At 47.5% G+C, this 25,684-nt stretch overlaps 1 protein-coding gene across 2 annotated transcripts in view; it reads left to right on the plus strand.

Annotated features, from left to right (window-relative positions):
- LOC140429569 (intracellular hyaluronan-binding protein 4.S-like) overlaps positions 1-25,684 on the plus strand; it is a 70,817-nt gene that overhangs the window by 8,157 nt on the left and 36,976 nt on the right. For both annotated transcript variants that reach the window (XM_072516745.1, XM_072516746.1), the window contains exons 2-3: positions 5,826-5,976; positions 8,776-8,925. In XM_072516745.1, coding sequence (XP_072372846.1) covers positions 5,826-5,976; positions 8,776-8,925 — 301 coding nt within the window. The remainder of the gene's footprint in view (positions 1-5,825; positions 5,977-8,775; positions 8,926-25,684) is intronic.

Here is a 25,684-nt window from a genome sequence, read left to right on the forward strand (position 1 = left end):
CTATCTGAATCCCCAGGTCTCGGAAGTTTCTTTCCACTCTCCTTAGCGGTAGGCCATCTATCCCTCTACTCTGGTCCCCAGGGTGTATCACAAAAAGCTCACTCTTTCCCATGTTAAGCCTATATCCCGAGAAATCTCCAAACTCCCTCAATATCTGCATGACCTCTGTCATCCCCCCCACTGGGTCCGTCACATACAGCAGTAGGTCATCCGCGTAGCGTGACACTCGGTGTTCCTCTCCCCCTCTAATCACCCCTCTCCATTTTCTGGAGTCTCTCAGCGCTATGGCCAGTGGTTCAATTGCCAACGCGAACAGTAATGGGGACAACGGGCATCCCTGTCTTGTTCCCCTGTATAGTCGAAAATACTCCGACCTTTGTCGACCTGTGACCACACTTGCCGTTGGGGCCCCATAGAGGAGTTTAACCCAGCTGACAAAACCGTCCCCGAACCCGAACCACCTCAGCACCTCCCATAGATACTCCCACTCCACCCTATCAAATGCCTTCTCTGCATCCATTGCCGCCACTATCTCTGCCTCCCCCTCCACTGGGGGCATCATTATCACCCCTAATAGCCGTCGCACATTGACATTTAGTTGTCTCCCCTTTACGAACCCTGCCTGGTCTTCGTGCACCACCCCCGGGACACAATCCTCTATCCTCGTTGCCAGCACCTTTGCTAGCAACTTGGCGTCCACATTTAGCAGTGAGATAGGCCTATAGGACCCGCACTGCAGCGGATCTTTATCCCGCTTCAAGATTAGCGATATCGTCGCCTCCGACATTGTCGGGGGTAGGGTCCCCCCTTCTCTGACCTCGTTAAAGGTCCTTACCAGCAGCGGGGCCAACAAGTCCACATATTTTCTATAAAATTCCACCGGGAACCCATCTGGTCCCGGGGCCTTCCCTGCCTGCATGTTCCCCAGCCCCTTGGTAACCTCGCCCACCCCAATCGGCGCCCCCAGGTCTTCCACCTCCTGCTCCTCCACCTTCGGGAACCTTAATTGGTCCAAAAACTGCCGCATCTCCTCTTTTCCCTCCGGGGGTTGGGACCTATAAAGTCTTTCATAAAAGGTCTTAAACACCTCGTTTATCTTCCCTGCTCTCCGCACCGTAGCTCCCTTTTCATCCCTAATTCCCCCTATCTCCCTCGCCGCTGTCCTCTTTCGCAGCTGATGGGCCAACAGGCGACTCGCCTTTTCCCCATATTCATATCTCATCCCCTGTGCCTTCCTCCACTGTGCCTCCGCCCCCCCCATTATCAGGTTTCCTACCTCCAGGTCCGGGATACGTCCCAGCATCCGCTTCATAAATCCCACATCATCCCAATTTGAGGCATATACATTAACCAACACGACCTCCATTCCCTCCAGTCTGCCACTCACCATCACATATCTGCCTCCGCTGTCTGCTACAATGTTCCTAGCTTCGAATGACACCCGTTTCCCCACCAATATGGCCACCCCTCTATTCTTTCCATCCAGCTCTGAGTGGAACACCTGTCCCACCCATCCTTTCCTTAACCTAACTTGGTCCGTCACCTTTAAGTGCGTCTCCTGAAGCATGGCCACGTCTGCCCTCAGTCCTTTCAAGTGCGCGAACACTAGGGCCCTTTTAATCGGGCCATTTAGGCCTCTCACGTTCCACGTGATCAGCCGAACTGGGGGGCTGCCTGCCCCCTCCCCTGTCAACTAGCCATCACCCTCTCTAGGCCAGTCCCACATCCCGATTCCGCGCACCCACCCGTTCCCCAGGCGGCGCATTCCCGCCCCGCCCACCCTTTCTTTTACCAGTTCCTCTTCGATCTCTGCAGCAGCAACCCAGTTATCCTCTTTCCCCCCGCTAGATCCCCATCTAGCATGATTGCTCCCCCCCATATTGCTTCCGAAAGTCAGCTGACTTCAACTGACCCCGGCTTCTCCCGCTCTCTCCTTGACCCCCCCCGTGTGGGGAACTCCCATCTACCTTGCGCCTATCTTCCTGCCATCATCTTTCTGGCGCGGGAACAAGAACAGTAAGCCCCGTGTTCTCTATAGCTGTCCCGCCCCTTATGGCGTAGCTCCCTCTGCCGCCCCATCCCCCGCCTATGTCTCTTCTTCCCCCCCCCCCACCGACGCCCACATTTCTTAGTGTCTCCCCCTCCCCCATTTACATCTCTATATACATCGGCATTGTCATTTCCCCTCTAACATCAGTCCCTCAGTTCTGATCCAGTTTCTCGTTTTTAATGAAGGTCCATGCTTCTTCCGCCGTTTCGAAGTAGTGATGCCTCTCCTGATGCGTGACCCACAGTCGCGCCGGCTGCAACACCCCGAACTTCACCTTGTGTAGCACCTCCTTGGCTCGATTAAAACTCGCCCTCCTTCTCGTCATCTCCGCACTCCAATCCTAGTACACCCGTACCACCGCATTCTCCCACCTACTACTTCGTACCTTTTTGGCCCATCTCAGAACCACCTCTCTGTCATTGAAGCGATGAAATCGCACGATCGTCGCCCTAGGTGGTTCTCCCGCCTTTGGTCTCCTCGCAGGGACCCGATGAGCCCCTTCCACTTCCAAGGGGCCCGAGGGGGCCTCAGCTCCCATTAGCGAGCATAGCATCGTGCTCACGTAAGCCCTGCCGTCCGCTCCTTCCACTCCGTCGGGGAGACCCAGGATCCGAAGGTTCATTCTCCGTGATCTGTTTTCTAGGACTTCAATCCTTTCAATGCACTTTTTGTGGAGCGCCTCGTGCGTCTGCGTTTTGACCGCCAGGCCCAGGATCTCGTCTTCGTTGTCCGTCACCTTCTGCTCCACCACGCGGAGCTCCATCTCCTGGGTCTTTTGTGCCTCCTTAAGCCCCTCAATTGCTTGAAGCATCGGGGCCAGCACCTCCTTCTTAAGCAGCTCCACACACCGTCTCAAAAATTCGTCTTGGTCCGGCCCCCATGTCGCCTGGGCTCTCTCCGCTGCCATCTTGCTCCTTTTTCCTTCTGCCCCTATCCTTGAGGATTCTTCGCGATCTGGCCGCCGCCGCCGATATTTTTCTTTTTCGTTGGGGGGGACTCCCTGTTGTCTCACCCCACACCGGGTTTCGTCCCGAAAAAATTCCCCGTTGGGGCTCTTAAAAAAAGCCCGAAGGTCCATTCGAGCTGGAGCCGCCGAAACGTGCGGCTTAGCTGGTCATCGCCGCAACCGGAAGTCCTCGTGTTCATCTTTAGTAAAAGTACTAGTCGACTTTTAAGTGGTTTGCCCACTTGCTTACCTCCATATGGTGCCAGAAAGAAGTACCAGGTCAACTTTAAACTTTTACCTGAAACAAACTCCTTTGAAAGTTTCTTCTGGTATAATGCAAACTAAAAACAGACAATGCTGGAAATACTCATCAAGGCAGGCAGGCAGCCCCTGTCGAGTGATAAATGTTTCAGGTTGATGTCCTTTTTGTCAACTGAAAAAATGCAGGAGTGGAGGTGGGTTTTCTGGAGAAAAGGAAAGTCTGAATAAGATGTAAATGCAAGCCTTTCTTTCTTTAGCACGTTTCAGGATCACTGGGTGTATTAGCCAAGAGCTTTATAGCTAATTAAGTATTTTTTTGAAGTGTAGTTGCCGTTGTAATGTAGGGAACGGAATAGCCAATATGTATACATCACAAAATACAAATTATCTGGCCATTGTGTCAGTGCTGCTGTTGGGAGGATAAATATTGGCCAGAACTCTGGAGGCAATTCCCAACCTCTTTGAAATATCATCGAGGGATCCTTTATACCCACCTCAGTGGGCAGGCAGGGCCTTCATTTAATGTCTGATCCGGAAGACAGCCTCTGTCCTTTCTGTTCTTTGCCTCCTCATTGAAGCTCAATAGGTGCTTGGGGAGCGATACCATCTCTTTTGATTAGGAATTTTACAGCCTCACAAACTCTATATTGAGTTCACCATTTTCAGATCTTAACCCCTGCCCAGCTGTGGTGGTGATTCTACTTTTCCCATTTACACCTCCAGACTAATCTTTTTGTTCTTTACTTGTTCCAATACTATATTTTTTTGCTTTGCACAGTCATTCTTTCTGTTATTTAAGCTCTTCCACCCTCTCTCAAATCTTCCCTTTTATTCTTCCCTGACTCCTTTTTTCTCACCTTTCCCTGACTCTGCACTTGTTTAAAACCGGTTGCGTTGCTAGCTTTTCTGGTTCTGATGAAAGATCATGGATCTGAAACATTAACTTTGTTTCTCTCTTCAGAGATGCTTCGGACCAGCTGAATATTTCCAACATTTCTGTTTGTATTTCATCAGTGCATTGCTACCCTAAATCCACCACTAAGTGGTAGATGAAAATGATTTGAGTAATAATGTCTCACGGAACTGTCTCTGATTTTCAGAGTTCTGCAAAATATAAATCTGTGGCATAAACCAGCATGCTGTTTCATTTTCAGTTTAATACTGAGTAAAATTAACAATGTGAGATTTTAAAACTTAACTGAGATTTGTTTTTGTTAGATTGACTTTGCATCATATTATGATTCTAAACCAGACCCCAGCAGTGGCTAGGGTACTGGACCAAAACCCTAATATTTTATTTTAATTTTGTAAGACTGTGAGAAAACTGTACTTTGCTCAGGAGTGATTGCATGAAGAAATAAGGAAAAGGTATTTTAAAACAAAACGTTATTACTAACCGAGTATTAAAATCTTTGCTATCCTTATTCCCACCTAAACATCAAAAAAATAGACCATCTCTGCTCAATCCACCCTAAATATCAATTTGAGAAAGAGATCTCTTAACACTCCTTTACAGAACAGATCTGACTCCGGTACGAACCCCTGCAGAAACTCTGGCTGGATGTCTTCTAAGCTGCATTCAACTGGCTTGATTCCACTCTCCCTTGTCCTCAGACAAATCTACACTGCTTTAAATACAGTTAATTTATTTTAACTAACTTGCATTGAGAGCAGAAATGTTTCACTGTACACACCTTCAGCCAGATCAGAACTGAAACTGAAAAATGCTTTCTCAAGAAACCTGATGCTGCAGCTCCACCCACAAGGACATCCTCTCACAAAGCTGAAACCTAATTAATTCCCCAGGGAATCCCCTTAATCAAAGCAAAATTGCATTATCCTAAGCTTTAACAATGGTTAATTGCACCTCGGGCTCCTAAAGGTTTTGCTGTCTTTCAAACCAAGATTCATTTTTAAAAAAACATGACTGCAGCAGTCAAACACATTCTAACCCAGGCTTTTAACCCTTACTTCACCAAATGCATCCAATATATCTGAAATCCTACATACATCACAATCATAAATGGGCTAATAACAAATATAAAAGTTTGTGGTGCCTGATACATCGTTTAATTGTTCTTGCTAGTTGGAGTCTCTTAAAATATCCAGACATTCTGCAACAAGAGAATTAAATTTGTTGCACAAATCATGTTTTGAGGATTGTGATTTGTGGGGCTGTTAGTACTTGTAAATCTTCTATTTCATTGAGTAAACTGTGCAGTTCACATTCAATGAATTATGGAAAAATCTTCCACCTTGGCCTGCGTGGCTTCTTCACGATAGAATGGACAAGGTACCTCAGCGCAGCAATGTAAATATGGACAAGATGCCTCCGCGCAGCACTGTAAATATAGTTTACATTTTTTAAAGAAAAGCAAAATGCCTGGCTGCTTCCTACACTAGAACAGTTGCTACACTCAAAGTACCTCATCGACTTTACTTTGGGGTGGCTTTGGGATGTCTTGTGGTTGTGAGGGCACAGTATATGTTTTTTCCTTTTTGAGACATTATCTTTGGAACTGCTTAGACTGCCTTAACTGTTGCAAATATTTAACTTGTGTTTCATAGGTCCAAAGAGGGGCCCAAAAAGGGCGGAAGTACGAGGACAGAATGAAAATCAGGACATTGAGAGAAAAACAGAGAGACCAGAGCGTAGAGTTGTGTTCCGAGAACGGCGCCCAAATGAAACTGAAGGAGCTCCTGACTTTCCAATAGAAGCGTAAGACTTAAATCTGCGTTTGCTCTCAGTTGTTTCTCAACAATGTTTCCTGCTATTTAGTTTTAACCTTGATGGAGGGGGGTTGCTGGTAAGGGAAGTTAGGAGGATTCACAGGCTTCACTGTTATTTAATACACTGTAAGGTTGTTTGTAGCAGTTTCTCTAATCTTTAACTTTCTTGTTCTGGCATCCATAGAACATTCCTCATTTCATCACTTTGTAACCAATAATATGTTGTCAATAGTGACTTGTCAACCACATTCTTTTGCACTTGTCTTTTTCATCCTTTTCCTGTGAATTGAGTTAAATGATCAGGGCCATTGAACATGTCACATTCCAGTTTTATATGATGGGATATTTACTGGGTTATAAACTTTCTGTTGACAACTGTGACCATTTGTTTACAAGGGCGCTGCATTTTAAAATTGCCATTCAGGATACTAATGTTATTTGGGGATCCAATTCAATGATTTGTCCATTTTTGTGAAAACTGTGACTGTGATAACAATTCTAGTGAGTGAATGCATAGTATTTATAATTCTCAGATACTGTACTTAAAAAAGAAAAAAAAAATGCTTGTTGCTATGGTTCAATGTCCATTTCATCACTGCTCCACCATAGACCCCCCCCCCCCCCCCCCAAATCCTACTGCGTAATTGGGTCATGTAGAACAGGAATAGCCAAGGTTTGATACCTGACCTGTGTTGAGTTGACTGGAGCAGTGGTAGGTGCACTGCACTCTGCTTTGGTATTCCTGCATGCAAAAGGAGACTAGCTGTTCAGTATCCAGCAAACCCTGCTGAAAATGTGTGTGTTGGATGTCTGAAGAACAGATTGTATCACTCCCTCTTTTATGACCCCCTTTAAGAGCTCATTCCTCTTTTTCAGCTAACCGTTAAAGGAACAAACAACTGGTGCCCTTTTTAATGTTTCGTTAAATCTCAGAAAAGATCAAATAAACAAAAGTGTTTCATTTAACTAATGTGTATACATTTGAAGAATGGGTAAGCTTCAATTTATACAGTAGTGCGTATTCTTAAATTCCTTTAAATTAGTGATTGCATTTTAAAAATATTCTTCTTTCCCTGTATCTGCATCGTACGTTATAACTCAAATACAGTTGAACATAGGAACCAGCTCCTGGAATCATGTCTCCTTCTCTTGCACCTGTTAAGGGACTGTAGGAGCTAGTGCCACAGCTTTGTGTCTTCTATTCATGAAAGGTTAGATTGGGGACTTGTTTTCAGATATAATGTCCAGTGACCATACTGAGTCATATAGGATTCTCAGAGGGCTTCACTGGGTAGATGCTGAGCGTTGTTACCCCTTATGGGAGTGTCTAGGACCAGAGGGCATAATCTCGGAATAATAGGTCACCCATTTACGACAGATGAGTAATTTCTTCTGAGGTTAGTGAATTGTGGAATTCCTTACTGCAGGTCTAAATTATCTTAATTTTTACAATTTATATTTCTTTGCTTTCTTTTAAACAATAAATGGGCTTAAGGTAGCTCCATATTTCATGATTATGTAATGAGTGTGAGGAGAACATAAAGGCCAGATCTTTCAGCAGTGAAGCTGTGGCTTAGGCCGCTGATCACAGACTGCGTTCTTCCTGTAGGCTGCTGTGGCGAGAACTTGCTCTTTTGGCTGCTGTGCAGATCTATTAGCAAAGTAAGTAGTGAGCCCGAGTGGCAAGGTGCAACTCCAGTGATACCACATCATTAATTGAAAATTGACCCCTGAGGTATGCTTTCAATGAGTGACATTGTGTTTTTAATCTGTCCTGCGTTCCAACCTTTGCCCAAAGGCAGTGCAGTAAAGGTTTGTAATTTCTTTGAAATGGTCTGTTCTGAAAAGTTTGTATCAATGGTAAAGGGATCACTTTTATACCTTTCTTGGATAATAAGAAATACTGCTCCATGTGACCTGGTGACCCTTGACCTGGAAGCAGTACCAACAGTAAGAAAGTAAAGATCTGTTGCCATGTGGCTGGTAGGTACAATGGAAAGCTACAAGCAGATGAACTGGAGAGGAGGGTGATCCGTGCACAGATGAGACACGAAGAGAAAGTAGACGGTGGCAGAAAGAAGAGCATAGAGAATTCTAGTGAGGAGAAGCAGCAAATCACTTTCAGGAGGGGGGTCAGTTTTTCCGTTTGGCAGAAGAGGAGATATGAGCCCTTGGAGGACTGCGAAAGTTGGCTAAAAAGGTCTAAAACATGGAAAGCTGTGTGAGTAGTGGGAGCTGAAGATCTCGTCTATTATTTACCAACTGCAGCAAACAAGGAAAATAATAGTCGTCTAGAAGACCTCAACTTTTTTTCATGTGCCAATTTCTGCAAAAAAATTAATGAGCTGCAAGAATGTGTGCAAAAACGTTTTTCAAACCCTCCCCAGCCGAACCTCCACAATTGCTACAGGAAGAAGTTTGACTTTCACTTAGCAACCCCTTGCACATCACATTATCAATGTTTGTGAAATTGGGATGTGTGCTGTGATATATAATTATGACAGGACATTGGACCATCATACTCTTATTTGGAGCTGTTCACATGGAGTGCCAGCAGCAACAAGGAAAATTCAGATTGAAGTTCAATGTTTTACTGCTAGAAAGCAACATGATGACCAATTAAAGATTGCAATAAGTACAATACAGAAACTAGTCATTGCAATACTTTTTTTGATGGACATCACTAATATCTTATCATTTGTGTATTTTAATCTGTGTAAATTTGCAAGTCATTTAAAAAATACAATGTTTACTCTATTAATTGCAGTTAACTTGTTTTGTTTTGTAGACCAATTGACAGGTTGGACAGGGCATCAGTGAAAGGCCGTGGCGGTGGTAGAGGGCGTGGACGAGGAAGAGGTGGATTTCCCAGGAGCGTTGATGGATTTGATCTAAGAGGAAAGCGAGAGTTTGAAAGGCATAGTGGAAATGACAAAGCGTGAGTTGCTTTAACAGTACAATACATAAATTTGTGTGGGAATGCTTTAGAAATCAAGGCAACTAATTTGACGTATATATCGATTGTGGTGTTCTATTTGAATGCATGCTTAAGAATAAAAAGGGATTTACTGCTGTAATATTTGCATTGTGAATATCTGCAGAGGTGGCTTGCTGTTGTCTTGATAATTCATTAGTTAAATTTAAGGGCATTTGGCTTCAAATACTGCATCAAAATTACTACCAAACGCTATGAAAAATGAAATTAAAATCGCTTATTGTCACAAGTAGGCTTCAAATGAAGTTACTGTGAAAAGCCCCTATTCGTTACATTCCGACGCCTGTTCGGGGAGGCTGGTACGGGAATTGAACCGTGCTGCTGACCTGCCTGGGTCTGCTTTAAAAGCCAGCTATTTAGCCCTGTGCTAAACCAGCCCCTGTACCAAAATGAAAGCACACCTGTATTAGTTAGTAGGCACATGATTGTTATAGTTCAATGCAGCATTTGAACTTTTTTAGACTTATGTTTAGTTTTTAAATTTTTAAAAGTTAAATTATTAGACGTTAAGACCCAGTACTTGTGATCAGCAGTGACGCAGAGATGTTTGCTACTGACTGTACTATAACCCTACCTTGGTTGTAGGATGCAGCAGGAGCTTGCTCTCCTAACAGCTGCATGGGTCCAATGACAGTCAGTGAAGAGTGGCACATTTCTGGAGAAGGCATGTCCCCTTCTGAAGTCACATGCTGAAAGCACACTCTTTTGCGTGGCGCTCTTCTGGAGAAGGCCATAAGACATAGGAGCGGAAGTAAGGCCATTCGGCCCATTGAGTCCACTCCACCATTCAATCATGGCTGATTTCAACTCTATTTACCCGCTCTCTCTCCATAGCCCTTAATTCCTCGAGAAATCAAGAATTTATCAACTTCTGTCTTAAAGACACCCAACGTCCCGGCCTCCACCGCACTCTGGCAATGAATTCCACAGACCCACCACTCTCTGGCTGAAGAAATTTCTCCTCATCTCTGTTCTAAAGTGACTCCCTTTTATTCTAGTCTCCCCTGTTAATGGAAACAACTTCCCTACATACACCCTATCTAAGCCATTCATTATCTTGTAAGTTTCTATTAGATCTCCCCTCAACCCCCTAAACTCCAATGAATATAATTCCAGGATCCTCAGACGTTCATCGTATGTTAGGCCTACCATTCCTGGGATCATCCGTGTGAATCTCCACTGGACCCGCTCCAGTGCCAGTATGTCCTTCCTGAGGTGTGGGGCCCAAAATTGCTCACAGTATTCTAAATGGGGCCTAACTAGTGCTTTATAAAGCTTCAGAAGTACATCCCTGCTTTTATATTCCAAGCCTCTTGAGATAAATGACAACATTGCATTTGCTTTCTTAATTACGGACTCAACCTGCAAGTTTACCTTTAGAGAATCCTGGACTAGGACTCCCAAGTCCCTTTGCACTTCAGCATTATGAATTTTCCGTTTAGAAAATAGTCCACGCCTCTATTCTTTTTTCCAAAGTGCAAGACCTCGCACTTGCCCACGTTGAATTTCATCAGCCATTTCTTGGACCACTCTCCTAAACTGTCTAAATCTTTCTGCGGCCTCCCCACCTCCTCAATACTGCCTGCCCCTCCACCTATTTTTGTATCATCGGCAAACTTGGTCAGAATGCCCCCAGTCCCGTCATCTAGATGTATAGGGTTCCATCTCTGCTACTCCACTACTGGACCGATATCTGGGGTTGGAGTATCTGTGTGTGTCTCTCTTCAGCTGGCACTGAAACTTCAGAGGCCAGGGGATGCCGCACTGGGACACCTCCACGGGAGAGAGCACTGAATCAAGCCTGCTGTTTATCCCTAACCGGAAGCCTGAGGCTTATATCACACAGATATCCAGACCCCCACCAATGCCCAGGTGATATTCTCTCTTGCCGGTGGTACAACACCCACCCGGTTCCTACTTCGCTGGAGTAGCTTTCCCAAGAGAGAGAATAGGACACTGCTGTTTATTACCTAACCAGCAGCCTGTCCTGAGTGAACGGGTTCGAATCGTTCAAGATGACCCTAGATTCTCGACCCCGGAATTAAGGTGAGGAATATCTTAACAATGACTTGGTCAGAGATCGCTGGTGAGAGATTGAAGAATTTAAACGACTCCAATTATCAGCAAATCGAGGTTTATTGCAAAACCCAGGTCAAAATCATCAAACAGAAGAAATTATAATAAAATCTTAAACTCTAACACAACTATGTCTCTTCAGGAAGTACTATAACGGACACAACGTAAAATCTTATTGTTACACAATTTTAGCAATGGCATAAAACACAAATCAAGCCCCCTGCCCTAAAGCCTCAACCACTATCAAAGTCAAGGGAGTTTCGCAAGCTGCTGCAGGGTACTTACAGTCCAAGGCTGCCGGAGGTCAAGTCAAAGGTGGAGAGGTCAAGCCAAGAGCCCCTCAATCGAAACACAGCCCCTTTTATATCCGTTTTACCTGGCTTTTTCCTGTGTTCGGCCAGCCCCTTTTGCATTGAATCCATAAGGTTTAAAGTTCCCGCTGGTCCTGCCCCCTTTGAGCCGGTCAGACCTGTCAAGATGGGAGTACCTCCCCTAGGTCTGCCTCCAGTCTGCTTTTTAAGATAACGAGGTTGAGCTCCCTTGTGAAGATTTTCAAAGTCTTCCATCTGCTCCGGAGATCGCTGCTATTCTCACCTCGCTATGTTGATGGGGTGTTGATTGGATTCTGCTCTGGTGGAGGCAAAGTCATTTACATCTGCATGGGGCTATGACCATCCCATTGTCCTGCTTGCAGGCAGGCCCCTTTGTATTACCATGCCCCTTTGTTTGTGTTTTAATCTTATCTAGTTGTCTGGCTCCTTCTTCCTTGTAGCTCCTGGGGGTGGGTTGTAAATACCTATGCCCCTACTCAGCTCAGCGGACCAAGCCTGCTGGGAAATTTGGTTACGTTCCTTTGGCTGAAAAGTGTCCAGTTTACAGTCTCTGGGTTTTATTCCTGGGCAGTCAAAAAAGGGCCGAATTGCCCGAAAACCTTACAGAGATCGTTAATATATGAAGAGAACAGCTGTGGCCCCAACACTGAACCCTGCGGGACACCACTCATCACCGGTTGCCATTCCGAAAAACAACCTTTTATCCCAACTCTCTGCCTTCTGCCTGACAGCCAATCTTCAATCCATGTTAGTACCTTGCCTCTAATACCATGGGCCCTTATTTTACTCAGCAGTCTCCCGTGAGGCACCTTATCAAAGGCCTTTTGGAAGTCAAGATAGATAACATCCATTGGCTCTCCTTGGTCTAACCTATTTGTTATCTCTTCAAAGAACGCTAACAGGTTTGTCAGGCACGACCTCCCCTTACTAAATCCATGCTGACTTGTCCTAATCCAACCCTGCACTTCCAAGAATTTAGAAATCTCATCCTTAACGATGGATTTTAGAATCTTGCCAACAACTGAGGTTAGGCTAATTGGCCTAAAATTTTCCATCTTTTTTCTTGTTTCCTTCTTGAACAGGGGGGTTACAGCAACAGCGATTTATCCAATCCTCTGGGACTTTCCCTGACTCCATTGACTTTTGAAAGATCATAACTAACGCCTCCACTATTTCTTCAGCTATCTCCTTTAGAACTCTAGGATGTAGCCCATCTGGGCCCGAGATTTATCAATTTTTAGACCTCTTAGTTTCTCTAGCATTTTCTCCTCTGTCCCCTGACTCTCCTGAATTGTTGGGATATTACTCTTGTCTTCTACTGTGAAGACTGATGCCAAGTACTTATTTAGTTCCTCAGCTATTTCCTTGTCTCCCATCACTAGATTACCAGCGTCATTGTGGAGCGGCCCAATGTCTACTTTTGCCTCCCGTTTGTTTTTAATGTATTTAAAGAAACTTTTACTATCATTCCTAATGTTACTGGCTAGCCTGCCTTCATATTTGATCCTCTCTTTCCTTAGTTCTCTCTTTGTTATCCTCTGTTTGTTTTTGTAGCCTTCCCAATCTTCTGACTTCCCACTGCTCTTTGCCACATTATAGGCTTTCTCTTTTGCTTTGATGCATTCCCTGACTTTCTTTGTCAGCCATGGCTGCCTAATCCCCCCTCTGATAACCTTTCTTTTCTTTGGGATGAAGCTCTGTACTGTGTCCTCAATTACTCCCAGAAACTCCTGCCATTGCTGTTCTACTGTCTTTCCCACTAGGCTCTGCTCCTTGTCGATTTTCGTCAGTTCCTCCCTCATGCCCCTGTAGTTACCTTTATTTAACTGTAACACCTTTACATCTGATTCTACCTTCTTTCTTTCAAATTGGAGATTGAATTCTGCCATATTATAATCACTGCCTCCTAAGTGTTCCCTTACTTTAAGATCTTTTATCAAGTCTGGCTCATTACATAACACCCAGAATGGCCTGTTCACTCGTGGGCTCCATCCCTCGGGGGCATGCCCCAATCTGAAGTCACATGCTGAAAACACGCTCTTCGGGGGGGGTCTGTATTCAACTCCAGCACACGCAAGTGTTTCTTGACTCTTAGCCCCCATCGAATAAGATATCCCACTGTAGTTGTGTATATGTTTTAATTATAGCTCCTCTGTTGCACACGTGGCTCCTCTCCACCCTGGCTCTGCAGTCCTGCTGATCTTGGCAACGACTTAATAATAAGCTTATTGTCACAAGTAGGCTTCAATGAAGTTACTGTGAATAGCCCCTAGTCGCCACATTCCGGCGCCAGTCGGGAGGAGGCCGGTACGGCAATTAAACCCGTGCTGCTGGCCTGTTCTGCATGACAAGCCAGCTGTTCAGCCCACTGTGCCAAACCAGCCCCTGCTTGGTGGGGGAGGAGGAGAAGAGGTGGGGTGGGGAGCTGGAGGAGTGGACAGAAAAACTGGAGGAATAGTAGAGTTTGAACACTTGCTGGTTTATAGGAATGTGTTTTTTAAAAAAAATATTTTTATTCAAATTTTTACATATTTTCAACCAATTATGAAATAAGAAAAAACAAAGAACACATAAATAAACATCTTATAGCTATGTCACGTATTCACCCAATATACAAGACCCCCCTTAAACGATAATAAACACAATAGTAAACACAAAGTCCCCCACCCGGTTGCTGCTGCTGTCCACCTCCAAACGCTCCGCTAGAAAGTCTAGGAACAGTTAGTCTGCCTGAAGAACCCTTGCACAGATCCTCTTAAGGCAAATTTTACCCTCTCCAGTTTAATGGACCCTGCCATGTTGCTGATCCAGGCTTCCACGCTCGGGGGCCTCGCCTCCTTCCACTGTAGCAGAATCCTCCGCCGGGCTACCAGGGACGCGAAGGCCAGAATACCGGCCTCTTTCGCCTCCTGCACTCCCAGCTCGTCCGATACACCAAATAGTGCGAGCCCCCAACTCGGCTTAACCCGGGTGTTTACCACCTTAGACACCGTCCTCGCAACGCCCCTCCAGAACCCATCCAGCGCTGGGCATGCCCAGAACATGTGGGCGTGGTTTGCTGGGCTCCCCGAACAGGAATGTGTTTTTGAGCAGGCTCTGCGTCTGCTAGGAGCAGCCCTTAGAAAAAATGATGTAAGAAGTCATGCAACTGCTGAGAAATCAGCCCATACTCTTGAATGACGGGTCCCCTGGGATCATCAGTGTTAAATCCTCCAGAAGCCCATTCAGGTGCACCTCAGATTCTGGATTTGAGCATATGTGGGGTCCCTGGAACTTGGTGTTTACCTTTATTGGCATCTCAAGGCGTCCTGTATTAATAATATACCAGATATGTGGTAATGTGCATGATGCATCATATTGTGCTTTCTGTGTCTTGTGAATATTTCTGTGGAGTGGTTCTAATCTAGGGAATGGAAATGTTTGTTTTTGAAGTGTATTGCTGTGTTATTGTTTGCTGGATTTTGAATGCAGTGCCAAAGCTTCTGAGTTCCCAAAGCTGGGTGAAATGGATGTGTGCTTGGCATTTATTTATGTTGCTAATGTGCTAGTTGACTAGAAATGGTGGTCCAATTTATTAAAATAAAAGCTTGTTTTTGCCTTTTTTTTAAGAAAACATTTTATTGAGGCATTTATCATTTTAACATTCTAAATAACAGAACGGTCCGATACACGCAAACCCCCCACAGTAACATACCCAACTTTCACCCCCCCGCCCTAACTTTTAGATACCCATATATTAGATTCCCTGCCCTTATTCTGCACTTCCATGCCCCCCCCCCCTTCTGCTGACGGTCAGTTTTCCTTAAAGAAGTCGATGAACGGCTGCCACCTCCGAGCGAACCCCTGCATTGAACCCCTTAAGGCGAACTTCATCTTCTCTAGCCTGAGAAACACAGTCATGTCGCTGGCCCACACCCCCGACTTTGGAGGGCCCCCCCCCCCGGAGCGAACCGGTGATTGTCACAGATCGGTGACCACACTGATGCCCCCTCCAGTCCCATGTGCTGCCACCATTGCCACAACACTCTCAGGGCTGCCACTACCACTGGGCTTGTGGAGGACTGAGCCGGCGCGAACGGCAGAGGTGCCATTAACAGAGCTTCCAGGCTCGTGCCCTTACAAGATGCCGCCTCTACCCGCTTCCACACCAACCCCTACCCCACTACCCACGTCCTAACCATCAAAATCTTAGCCGCCCAGTAGTAATTAATAAAGTTCGGAAGGGCCAAGCCTCCCTCCCCGCCCCCCCGCTCAAGAAGGACGTTCTTCACCCGTGGGGCTTTCCCAGTACATATAAAACCCGAGATTGCCGCGTTGATTTTCCTAAAAAATGCCTTGGGGATAAAGATTGGGAGACACTGAAACACAAACAGCAATCTCTGGAGGACTATCATTTTCACAGTCTGTACCCTCCCTGCCAATGACAGCGGGAGCACGACCCACCTACGGAAGTCCCCTTTCATTTTCTCAATCATCCTGCCTAAATTTAGTTTATGAAGCTGACCCCAGTCCCTTGCCACCTGAATCCCCAGATACCTAAAACTCCTTCCCACCACTTTGAACTGCATCTCCCTCAAGTCTCCTCTCCTGCCGCCTTGCTTGGATCGCGAAGGCCCCCCCTTGCTTGGATCGCGAAGACCTCGCTCTTGCTCATGTTTAGTTTGTAGCCGAGAACTGGCCAAATTTCTCCAGGATTCTCATAATTCCTGCAATCCCCCCACAAAAGGTCTGTTATATACAAGAGCAAATCGTCCGCATAGATCGAGACCCTATGCTCCACCACCCCTCCCTCTCACTATCCCCCGACAAATGTTCAATGCCTCAGCGCCATTGCCAAAGGCTCTATGGCCAGGGCAAACAGTAGTGGAGAGAGTGGGCACCCCTGCCTTGTCCTCCTGCACAGACTAAAATACTCTCACCGGACTCAGTTGGTCCTTGCATTCGCCACCGGTGCCTGATATAGCAACTGGACCCAATCCATGCATCCCTGCCGGAACTCAAACCTTCCCAGGACATCCCACAGTTACTTCCACTCCACCCGATCAAATCTCTGCATTCATGGCCACCACCACCTTGACCTCGCGCTCCTCCGCAGGCATCATTATCACATTTAGGAGCCATCCAATATTGGACGTCAGGTGTCGTCCCTCCACAAATCCGGTCTGGTCCTCCCCTATTACTTCCGGGGGACAATCCTCTATCTGCATGGCCAAGATCTTTGGCAGCAATTTAGCATCAACATTCAACAGGGAGATCAGTCTATACGACCCACAACTCTCCGGACCCTTATCCCGCTTCAAAATAAGGGAGATTGATGCCCCCCCCCCCCCCCTGTAAAACTCCCGATACACGTCATTCACCCCCGCCAGATCCAAAACCAACTTCCCCCCTGTATCATTTACTTTCCCAATCTCTCTCGCCACCTCCTGTTTCTTCTGCTGATGCGCCAACATCCTGCTGGCTTTTTCCCCATATTCATACACCGCCCCCTTCACCCTCCTCAGCTGTCCCTCCATCTTACCTGTGGACAGGAGCCCAAATCTTCCCCCCCCCCCCCCCCCCCCCCCCCTCCATAATCAGTCGATATCAATCCAGGTCCAGGATCTCCCCCAGTACCGTCTGACAAAATCAACATCATCCCAGTTTGGGGCATATATATTCACCAATACCACGGCCATTTCCTCCAACTTCCCACTAACCATAACATATCTATCCCCCAGGTCCGCCTCTATCTTCCCCACCTCTAATGCCACCCGTTTATTGAGCAGGATTGCCACCGCCCTTGTTTTAAAGTCTAATCCAGAATGAAACACCTGCCGAATCCATCCCTTCCTCAACCTAATCTGATCCCCCACCTTCAAATGTGTCTCCTGCAACATGGCCACGTCTGCCTTCAGTTGCCTCACGTGTGTCAACACACGGACCTTTTTGACTGGCCCATTCAATCCCTGAACGTTCCAGGTGACCAGCCTGAACGGGGGACCGGCACCCCCCCTCCCAGCCGATCAACCATAACTTCTAGGCCAGTCTGCGGCCCATGCCTTGCAGCTTCCCCAGCCTGCCCTTGGGCAACCACCGTCATCAACCCACCTCCTCCTCCACTTTGGAAGTCCCCTCCCCATCAGCAGACGAGGCCCCCACCCTCCCCACCTCGGTCCTCAGCTCACCCCCCCCCATTTTGCTTCCGTGAACTAGTCCTCCCAGCTAGCCTGGCAGCCCCAGCCCATGGCGCCTAGCATCTTACCACCCACTGGTCACCCCCCCCCGCGCTCTTAGTGCAAACAGTCAAAACGAAGGCAAGAAGCAAAAACAAACAACCCCTCTCAAAGTCCGAGCACAAAGGCCCACCCCTCCTCCCTTTACAAATTACTATATACCAGCCTAACCCCAAACCAAACCGAAAGAAAACGGCAAGAAACAAGGAAAACCCCCGAAATAAGTCAAACAACACCGATCCAAAGTTTAACAAAACATAGTTCAGATCTCCTCAGTCAAAGTTCAAGATCCTCCTTCTCCTGTCAGTCTATTCTCCTTCATGAAGTCCGTTGCCTCCTCCGACCAGCCAATGTACCACTCCTGGCCCCCGTAGGTCACCCGTAGGCCCGGATCTCAACATCCTCCCACGTACATCACCTTGTCTGCCTGGCCCAACTCATAATGCATTCCTTGTCCAGGAACCAATGTAATCGCACCACCATCCCCCCCCCCCCCCCCCCCCCCCCCCCCCGGGCTTGTGCATCAGTGCCCTATGGGCCCGCTCCACCTCCAGCGGTCGATCAAACGCACCTTTCCCAAGCAGCTTCTCCAACATCTTCCCCACATACGCACCAGCGTCCGATCCTTCCGATTCCCTCCGGCAGACCCACGATCTGAATGTTCTGCCTCCCAACTACGGTTCTCCACGTCCTCTACTTTCTCCAGCTGTTGCTTCTGCTGGTCATGCAGCATCCCAATCTCTGCTGCCATCGAGGTGGACTGGTTCTCATGCTGCCCCGCCAGCTCCTCCAATCTCTGGATCGCCTGACCCTGGGCCGCCAGTCTCTTCTCCATGCGATCAACCACCGCCTTGATCGAGTCCACCGCCCGGGCCAGGTCCTCCGCGCTCTCCTTCCATTGTCGGGTGAACTTCTCATTTAAGAAGCTCACCAACTGGTCCATTGACCACTGAGCTGACTGGGTCTGATCCTGTTCGGCTGCCATCTCCACGAGCATTGTCTGCTCCTCGCTTCCCACCACTGTCTGGTTCGTTCTTTTCCAATGACTTTTGGGTCGCAGCTCCATAAACCGGGATCCCTTTCTTCTGTCCGTGCTTCTACATCCTTTCTCTACAAATGTCCTGCAACAATCCAGCTTAAAAGCCGCACAAAGACCACCATGAGCGGGAGCTGCCAAATGTGCGACTGCTCACTCCATGGTCGTCTACGGAAGTCACCTTGGTTTTGGCCTTGGTGAATATATAATCCTCCTCGGACTGAGACTGGGAGGCAGGGTCCTCCTGCAACCCTGTACGCGTGAAAGAGAGTGAGATTTAAATCGCTATATAATTCACTTGATTTTGAATTGTGAAGCAACTTCATGCAGTTTATTTGTGGACTATATAATAAGGCAATGTTTTAGTCTCCTCATCCAAATAATTGAAATTTCTTTGTGGTGATGGTTTTGCATTTCTGGACTTGCAATATTTGCAGTGTTTACTATAACAATTTGGATGAATTTGTTGTTCGATGCATTTTATTCTTATGTTTAAAAGCTCCATTTCAGTGTAGATTGCAATTGCAGTCATCCCATTTCACGGGTTGTAGGGCGGTAAGCGAGGAACTAGTTTACCTTTTTTAGGAATTCACGTGATCATCATTATTTTTCACTTTTTCATTTCTTCCACCTTTTCCCCACCCTCGTATGTCATTTTGACTTCAGAAGGCAGCTTTTGCCCATTTGTCAGGAGTACCTGAAGGTTCGGTGGTTATGGATGAAGCTGCACACCATTGAGGCTCTCCAGTGCATGTCTTGCCCCTCCTTCATTGGACCTTTATCAACATATTCTATTTTTTTCCCCATGTGTGTATATCCGGATTCCCCTTAAATGCATTAACGTTGTTCACATCAACTACCCATTATAACAAGTTCCACATTCAACCATTCTCTGGATAAAGTTGTTTCTCCCTGAATTTCTGGTTGAATTTATTGGTGGTGATCTTGTATTTATGGCCCCTATGTTTAGTCTGTTCTAAGCGCCAATATCATCCCTGCACTTAACTCTATCAAACTCTTTCATTATCTTAAAGCTCTGCCAGGCCACACCCTCCATCTTGGTTCTACAAAAGCAAGGCGTTATCCCAATGTTCAAGGGGGAGAGCTGACTGGACTGGTGATGATTTGACCTGAGTCACCATGAGCACCCCATTAGCCGCCTTGATTACTTTCTGCCCTTGGTTTGGCATTTTCAAGATCTATGCACCTGAACTCCCAGGTCTCTTTGGACATCAACTAAATTTAGCTTCATATAATCCAGAAAGAACCCCGATCTATCCTTTTTTTGGTCCAAAATGGGTAACCTCATACTTGCTTACATTGAAATCCAACAGTTTTGCCCATTCACCTCAATATCCCTTTGTAATATTATACTGTTATCGAGACTGTCTACAATGCCACCTAAACAACAGATTTGGATATATGACTTTCTATGCCAATATCCAAGTCAGTAAGAAGTCTTACTATACCAGGTTAAAGTCCAACAGGTTTGTTTCAAATCACTGGCTTTTGGGGCAGTGCTCCTTCCTCAGGTGAATGTGGTGTTGTAAGACTTCTTACTGTGCTCACCCCAGTACATCATCATTATCCAAGTCGTTAATGAATAATATGAACAATTGAGGCCCGAACACTGATCCCTGCCAATTAGTCACACAATAATAATAATGTTTATTAGTATCACAAGTAGGCTTATATTAACACTGCAGTGAAGTTACTGTGAAAATCCCCCAGTCGCCACACTCCGGTGCCTGTTCGGTACACTGAGGGAGAATTCAGAATATTCAATTCACAAGCACGTCTTTTGGGACTTGTGGGAGAAAACTGGAGCACCCGGAAAAAACTCACGCAGGTACGGGGAGAGCAGTGATCCAAGGCGGGAATCAAATCCGGGTCCCTGGAGCTGTGAAGCAGCAGTGCTAACAACTGTGCTACCGTGTCACCCATCCTGCCGCTCACCCAATTTCCCAGCCATGTCAGTAATTTGCTCTCGATTCTGTGGGCTTCTACATTTCGTTAACAGTCTTCGATGTAGAAAATTATCAAATGTCTTCTGGAAGTCCATAGAACCAACATCCATAGATATTCCTCTGTCCACTACCTTAGTCACCTTTTCAAAAAATTCAATGGGATTTGTCAGACATGACCTACCTGTCCTGAATCCATGCTGGGGGGACTTCAGTGGTAACATGTAGAAGGAGGTCGTATGCAAGGTAGATCCCGCAATAGCCCTTGGTTTTTGGTCTTTTCCACTCGGTTCCCAGGGATAATTGGTGGACAGACTCGTCTCGTTTGAGCCTTTTGTGAAAGGATGTCAAAAGGTGCAAGAAAGAATGTTGGAAAGAAAGGTGTGAGCGGTAGCCGGTCTGAGGAGCTGAGCAAGGTATGGAATCTGGTGGAATCAAAGAATGCAGAGGCAAGCTTGTCAGGTGGGGCTGCACCTATTACTGTGAATAAGTTGGCAGAGGTGATGTCTAAGTCTATCGAATTTGCAAGGCAATTCAGCACACATTTTGAGAGGCAAGGGAAAGATATGATGGAGACCCTCAAAGTTACTGGAGGAGACACTGGCGAAGATGTCGGAGACTGTGCGGTAGCATGGTGAGATGTTGGAAGCGGTGGAGGAGACGCTGTCGCAACATAGTGACTAGTTGGCCTCTGGATGCTGAGTTGCGGAGGGTGGAGGAAAGAAACAAGGACCTGAGAGCTAAGGTCGAGGACCAGTGGAAAAGGTCGAGGTGGCAGAACCTCAGGATTGTGCGGTTACTGGAGGAGGTGGAGGATCAGAGGCCGACGAATACTTCAAGTCGATATTTATGAAGTTGATGGGGAGGAGGGTTGGGCTCCCCCATTGTGCTGGATCAGGCCCATCGATCGCCCTGGGAGAATCCACGATGGAATGTGGCATCGGGAGCAGTGATGTACTGTTTTCACAGCTATCGGGTGAAGGAGAGGGTCCTGAAGTGGGCCAAGGAGAATAGGGAGATGCGGTGGGAAGGCAGCAATATTGGTATATACCAGTATATCATGGCGGAATTGGAAAGAAGGCGTGCGGCTTTTAACAGGTGAAGGCAGCACTATACAAGAGTGGCGTGTGTTTTGGTGTGGTGTACCTGGTGAAGCTGAGGGTTACACATAATGCAATGGACCATTTCTTTGAGATGGAGGAGGTAGAGGCCTTTTAAAAATCAAGGACTTGGACTAAACTGAGGGTGTTTGACTGGGACTTTGCTGATGGTCGGGATGGGTGTAATATTAGTTTTTCCTGTTTCTTGTCATTGTACAGCATTGTGGTTAATTGAAATTGGTGTGTTTTGTTTGGGAGAGATTTTTCGTTTTTGTGTTTTTTATCTTGATGTGTGTTCTCTCTGGCTTGGGGGGTGGGGTGGAATTTGACTTGGGGGAGAGGGGAGAGGTTTTGGATAGTTTTTAAGGTTGATGGCGGGGGGAAGGAGGAGAGTTTTGGTTCTTGGATGTGGTGGTTTGGGTTTTGATCCCTTTGGTTGTTTTACTTGTGGAGGATTCTGGCTGGGGGGCTACCTCGCTAGCAGGCTGAGGTTGGCTAGTAAACTGGAGCAAGGTGTGGTGAGGGGCTGCAGCTCCTGAACCTGTTTAGGCAAGTTCCAATGAAACCTAGGAGATGTGAATGGGGGATGAGTATGGAAGAGGGAGGTGTTGGTTTGAGAGGAAGTGGTTGGGGAATTTCTGGGATGGGAGGGGCCGAGGTAGAAGGCTGACGGTGACTGGGGTTTGTTATTTGTCCCATCTTGGGGGGGGGGGGCTGGGTCACACATTGGGGATGTGTGGGGCTGGGTCACACATTGGGGAGGTGTGGGGCTGGGTCACACATTGGGGGCGTGGGGGGGGGCGGTGTGGGTGTGTTTCACATTGGGTGTGTGTGTGTGTTTCACATTGGGGTGTGGGTGTGTGTGTGTCACATTGGGGGGGTTGTGTCACATTGTGTCACATTGAGTGTGTGTGTCACATTTTGTGTGGGTGGGTATGGGGTGGCTGTGTGTGTTTCACAGTGGGTGTGTGTTTCTCGCATTGGGTGTGGGTGGGTGTGTGTGTGTCACATTAGGGGGGGTGTCACATTGTGTGTGGGTGGGTATGGGGTGGCTGTGTGTGTTTCACAGTGGGTGGGTGTTTCGCATTGGGTGTGTGTGTGTTTCGCATTGGGTGTGTGTGTGTCGCATTGGGTGTGGGTGGGTGTGTTTCGCATTGGGTGTGGGTGGGTGTGTGTGTGTCACATTAGGGGGGGTGTCACATTTTGTGTGGGTGGGTATGGGGTAGCTGTGTGTGTTTCACAGTGGGTGGGTGTTTCGCATTGGGTGTGTGTGTGTTTCGCATTGGGTGTGTGTGTGTGTGTTTCGCATTGGGTGTGTGTGTGTCGCATTGGGTGTGGGTGGGTGTGTTTCGCATTGGGTGTGGGTGGGTGTGTGTGTGTCACATTAGGGGGGGTGTCACATTTTGTGTGGGTGGGTATGGGGTAGCTGTGTGTGTTTCACAGTGGGTGGGTGTTTCGCATTGGGTGTGTGTGTTTCGCATTGGGTGTGTGTGTGTGTTTCGCATTGGGTGTGTGTGTGTGTTTCGCATTGGGTGTGGGTGGGAGTGTTTCGCATTGGGGTGTGGGTGTGTGTGTGTCACATTGGGGGGGTTGTGTCACATTGTGTGTCACATTGAGTGTGTGTGTCACATTTTGTGTGTGTGGGTATGGGGTGGCTGTGTGTGTTTCACAGTGGGTGTGTGTGTTTCGCATTGGGTGTGGGTGGGTGTGTGTGTGTCACATTAGGGGGGGTGTCACATTGTGTGTGGGTGGGTATGGGGTGGCTGTGTGTGTTTCACAGTGGGTGGGTGTTTCGCATTGGGTGTGTGTGTGTTTCGCATTGGGTGTGTGTGTTTCGCATTGGGTGTGTGTGTTTCGCATTGGGTGTGTGTGTGTTTCGCATTGGGTGTGTGTGTGTTTCGCATTGGGTGTGTGTGTGTTTCGCATTGGGTGTGTGTGTGTTTCGCATTGGGTGTGTGTGTGTGTTTCGCATTGGGTGTGTGTGTGTGTTTCGCATTGGGTGTGTGTGTGTGTTTCGCATTGGGTGTGTGTGTGTGTTTCGCATTGGGTGTGTGTGTGTTTCGCATTGGGTGTGTGTGTGTGTTTCGCATTGGGTGTGTGTGTTTCGCATTGGGTGTGTGTGTGTTTCGCATTGGGTGTGTGTGTGTGTTTCGCATTGGGTGTGTGTGTTTCGCATTGGGTGTGTGTGTGTCGCATTGGGTGTGGGTGGGTGTGTTTCGCATTGGGTGTGGGTGGGTGTGTGGGTGTCACATTAGGGGGGGTGTCACATTGTGTGTGGGTGGGTATGGGGTAGCTGTGTGTGTTTCACAGTGGGTGGGTGTTTCGCATTGGGTGTGGGTGTGTTTCGCATTGGGTGTGGGTGGGTGTGTTTCGCATTGGGTGTGGGTGGGTGTGTTTCGCATTGGGTGTGGGTGGGTGTGTTTCGCATTGGGTGTGGGTGGGTGTGTTTCGCATTGGGTGTGGGTGGGTGTGTTTCGCATTGGGTGTGGGTGGGTGTGTTTCGCATTGGGTGTGGGTGGGTGTGTTTCGCATTGGGTGTGGGTGGGTGTGTTTCGCATTGGGTGTGGGTGGGTGTGTTTCGCATTGGGTGTGGGTGGGTGTGTTTCGCATTGGGTGTGGGTGGGTGTGTTTCGCATTGGGTGTGGGTGGGTGTGTTTCGCATTGGGTGTGGGTGGGTGTGTTTCGCATTGGGTGTGGGTGGGTGTGTTTCGCATTGGGTGTGGGTGGGTGTGTTTCGCATTGGGTGTGGGTGGGTGTGTTTCGCATTGGGTGTGGGTGGGTGTGTTTCGCATTGGGTGTGGGTGGGTGTGTTTCGCATTGGGTGTGGGTGGGTGTGTTTCGCATTGGGTGTGGGTGGGTGTGTTTCGCATTGGGTGTGGGTGGGTGTGTTTCGCATTGGGTGTGGGTGGGTGTGTTTCGCATTGGGTGTGGGTGGGTGTGTTTCGCATTGGGTGTGGGTGGGTGTGTTTCGCATTGGGTGTGGGTGGGTGTGTTTCGCATTGGGTGTGGGTGGGTGTGTTTCGCATTGGGTGTGGGTGGGTGTGTTTCGCATTGGGTGTGGGTGGGTGTGTTTCGCATTGGGTGTGGGTGGGTGTGTTTCGCATTGGGAGGATGTGGAATTTATGAAGAGGGTGCTGGTCATGGGCACGTACCAGTTGATTTTGGGGGTGATTTGAATTGCCTTCTGAACTCTAACTCGTTGGCCCCTTGGGGGTGGCGAAGGTACTGACGTCTTTTATGAAGGGGTTGGATGGGGTGGATCTATGATGGTTTTTGCACCTGGGGTTACGGATTTCTTCTTTCTCTCAGGTACATGTATTCGCGTACTGGTTTATTTCGTGGTGGGGAGGTCTCTGCTGCCAGGGGTAAGGAATGCGGAATATTCTGCAATCATTTCCGATCATGCTCCGCATTTGGTACATGTGGCTTTGGAGTTGGGGCCAGTTCAGTGGCTGGCGTGGAGTTTGGATTTGGAGCTGTTGAAGGATTTGGGATTTTGTATGAAGATGACTAGGGTGATTGACTATGTGCGGTACAATAAAAATGGGAAGATGTCACCCTTGGTATTGTGGGAGGCCCTGAAGGCAATGGTGAGAGGGGAAATAATCTCTCACAAGGCACAGGTTGGGAGGCAAAGGAAGAGCGCCTGCGGTTAGTGGATGAGATTTTGGAGGTAGATCGTAGGTATTCAAATAACCTGTCTCTGGAGCTACCGTTGTGTAGAAAGAAGATGCAGATGCAATTTGATCTGTTATCTACTGATCAGGTGGTGCGCCAGTTGCGGTGCTCGAGGGGGGTAATGCATGAATATGGAGAGAAGGCCACAGCCGTCTTTTGGCTGGCCAGTTGAGGTGAAAGGTGGCCTCCCAAGAGATTGTTCGGAGTCGGGGGAGTGGATAGTTTGCGCCAGATAAGGTTAACGGTGTTTATGGCGTTTATAAGAATCTATATAGGTCGGAACCGCCTGGAGTGGAGTCGG

This window comes from Scyliorhinus torazame, chromosome 9 (assembly GCF_047496885.1).
Source record: "Scyliorhinus torazame isolate Kashiwa2021f chromosome 9, sScyTor2.1, whole genome shotgun sequence".
NCBI lineage: Eukaryota > Metazoa > Chordata > Chondrichthyes > Carcharhiniformes > Scyliorhinidae > Scyliorhinus > Scyliorhinus torazame.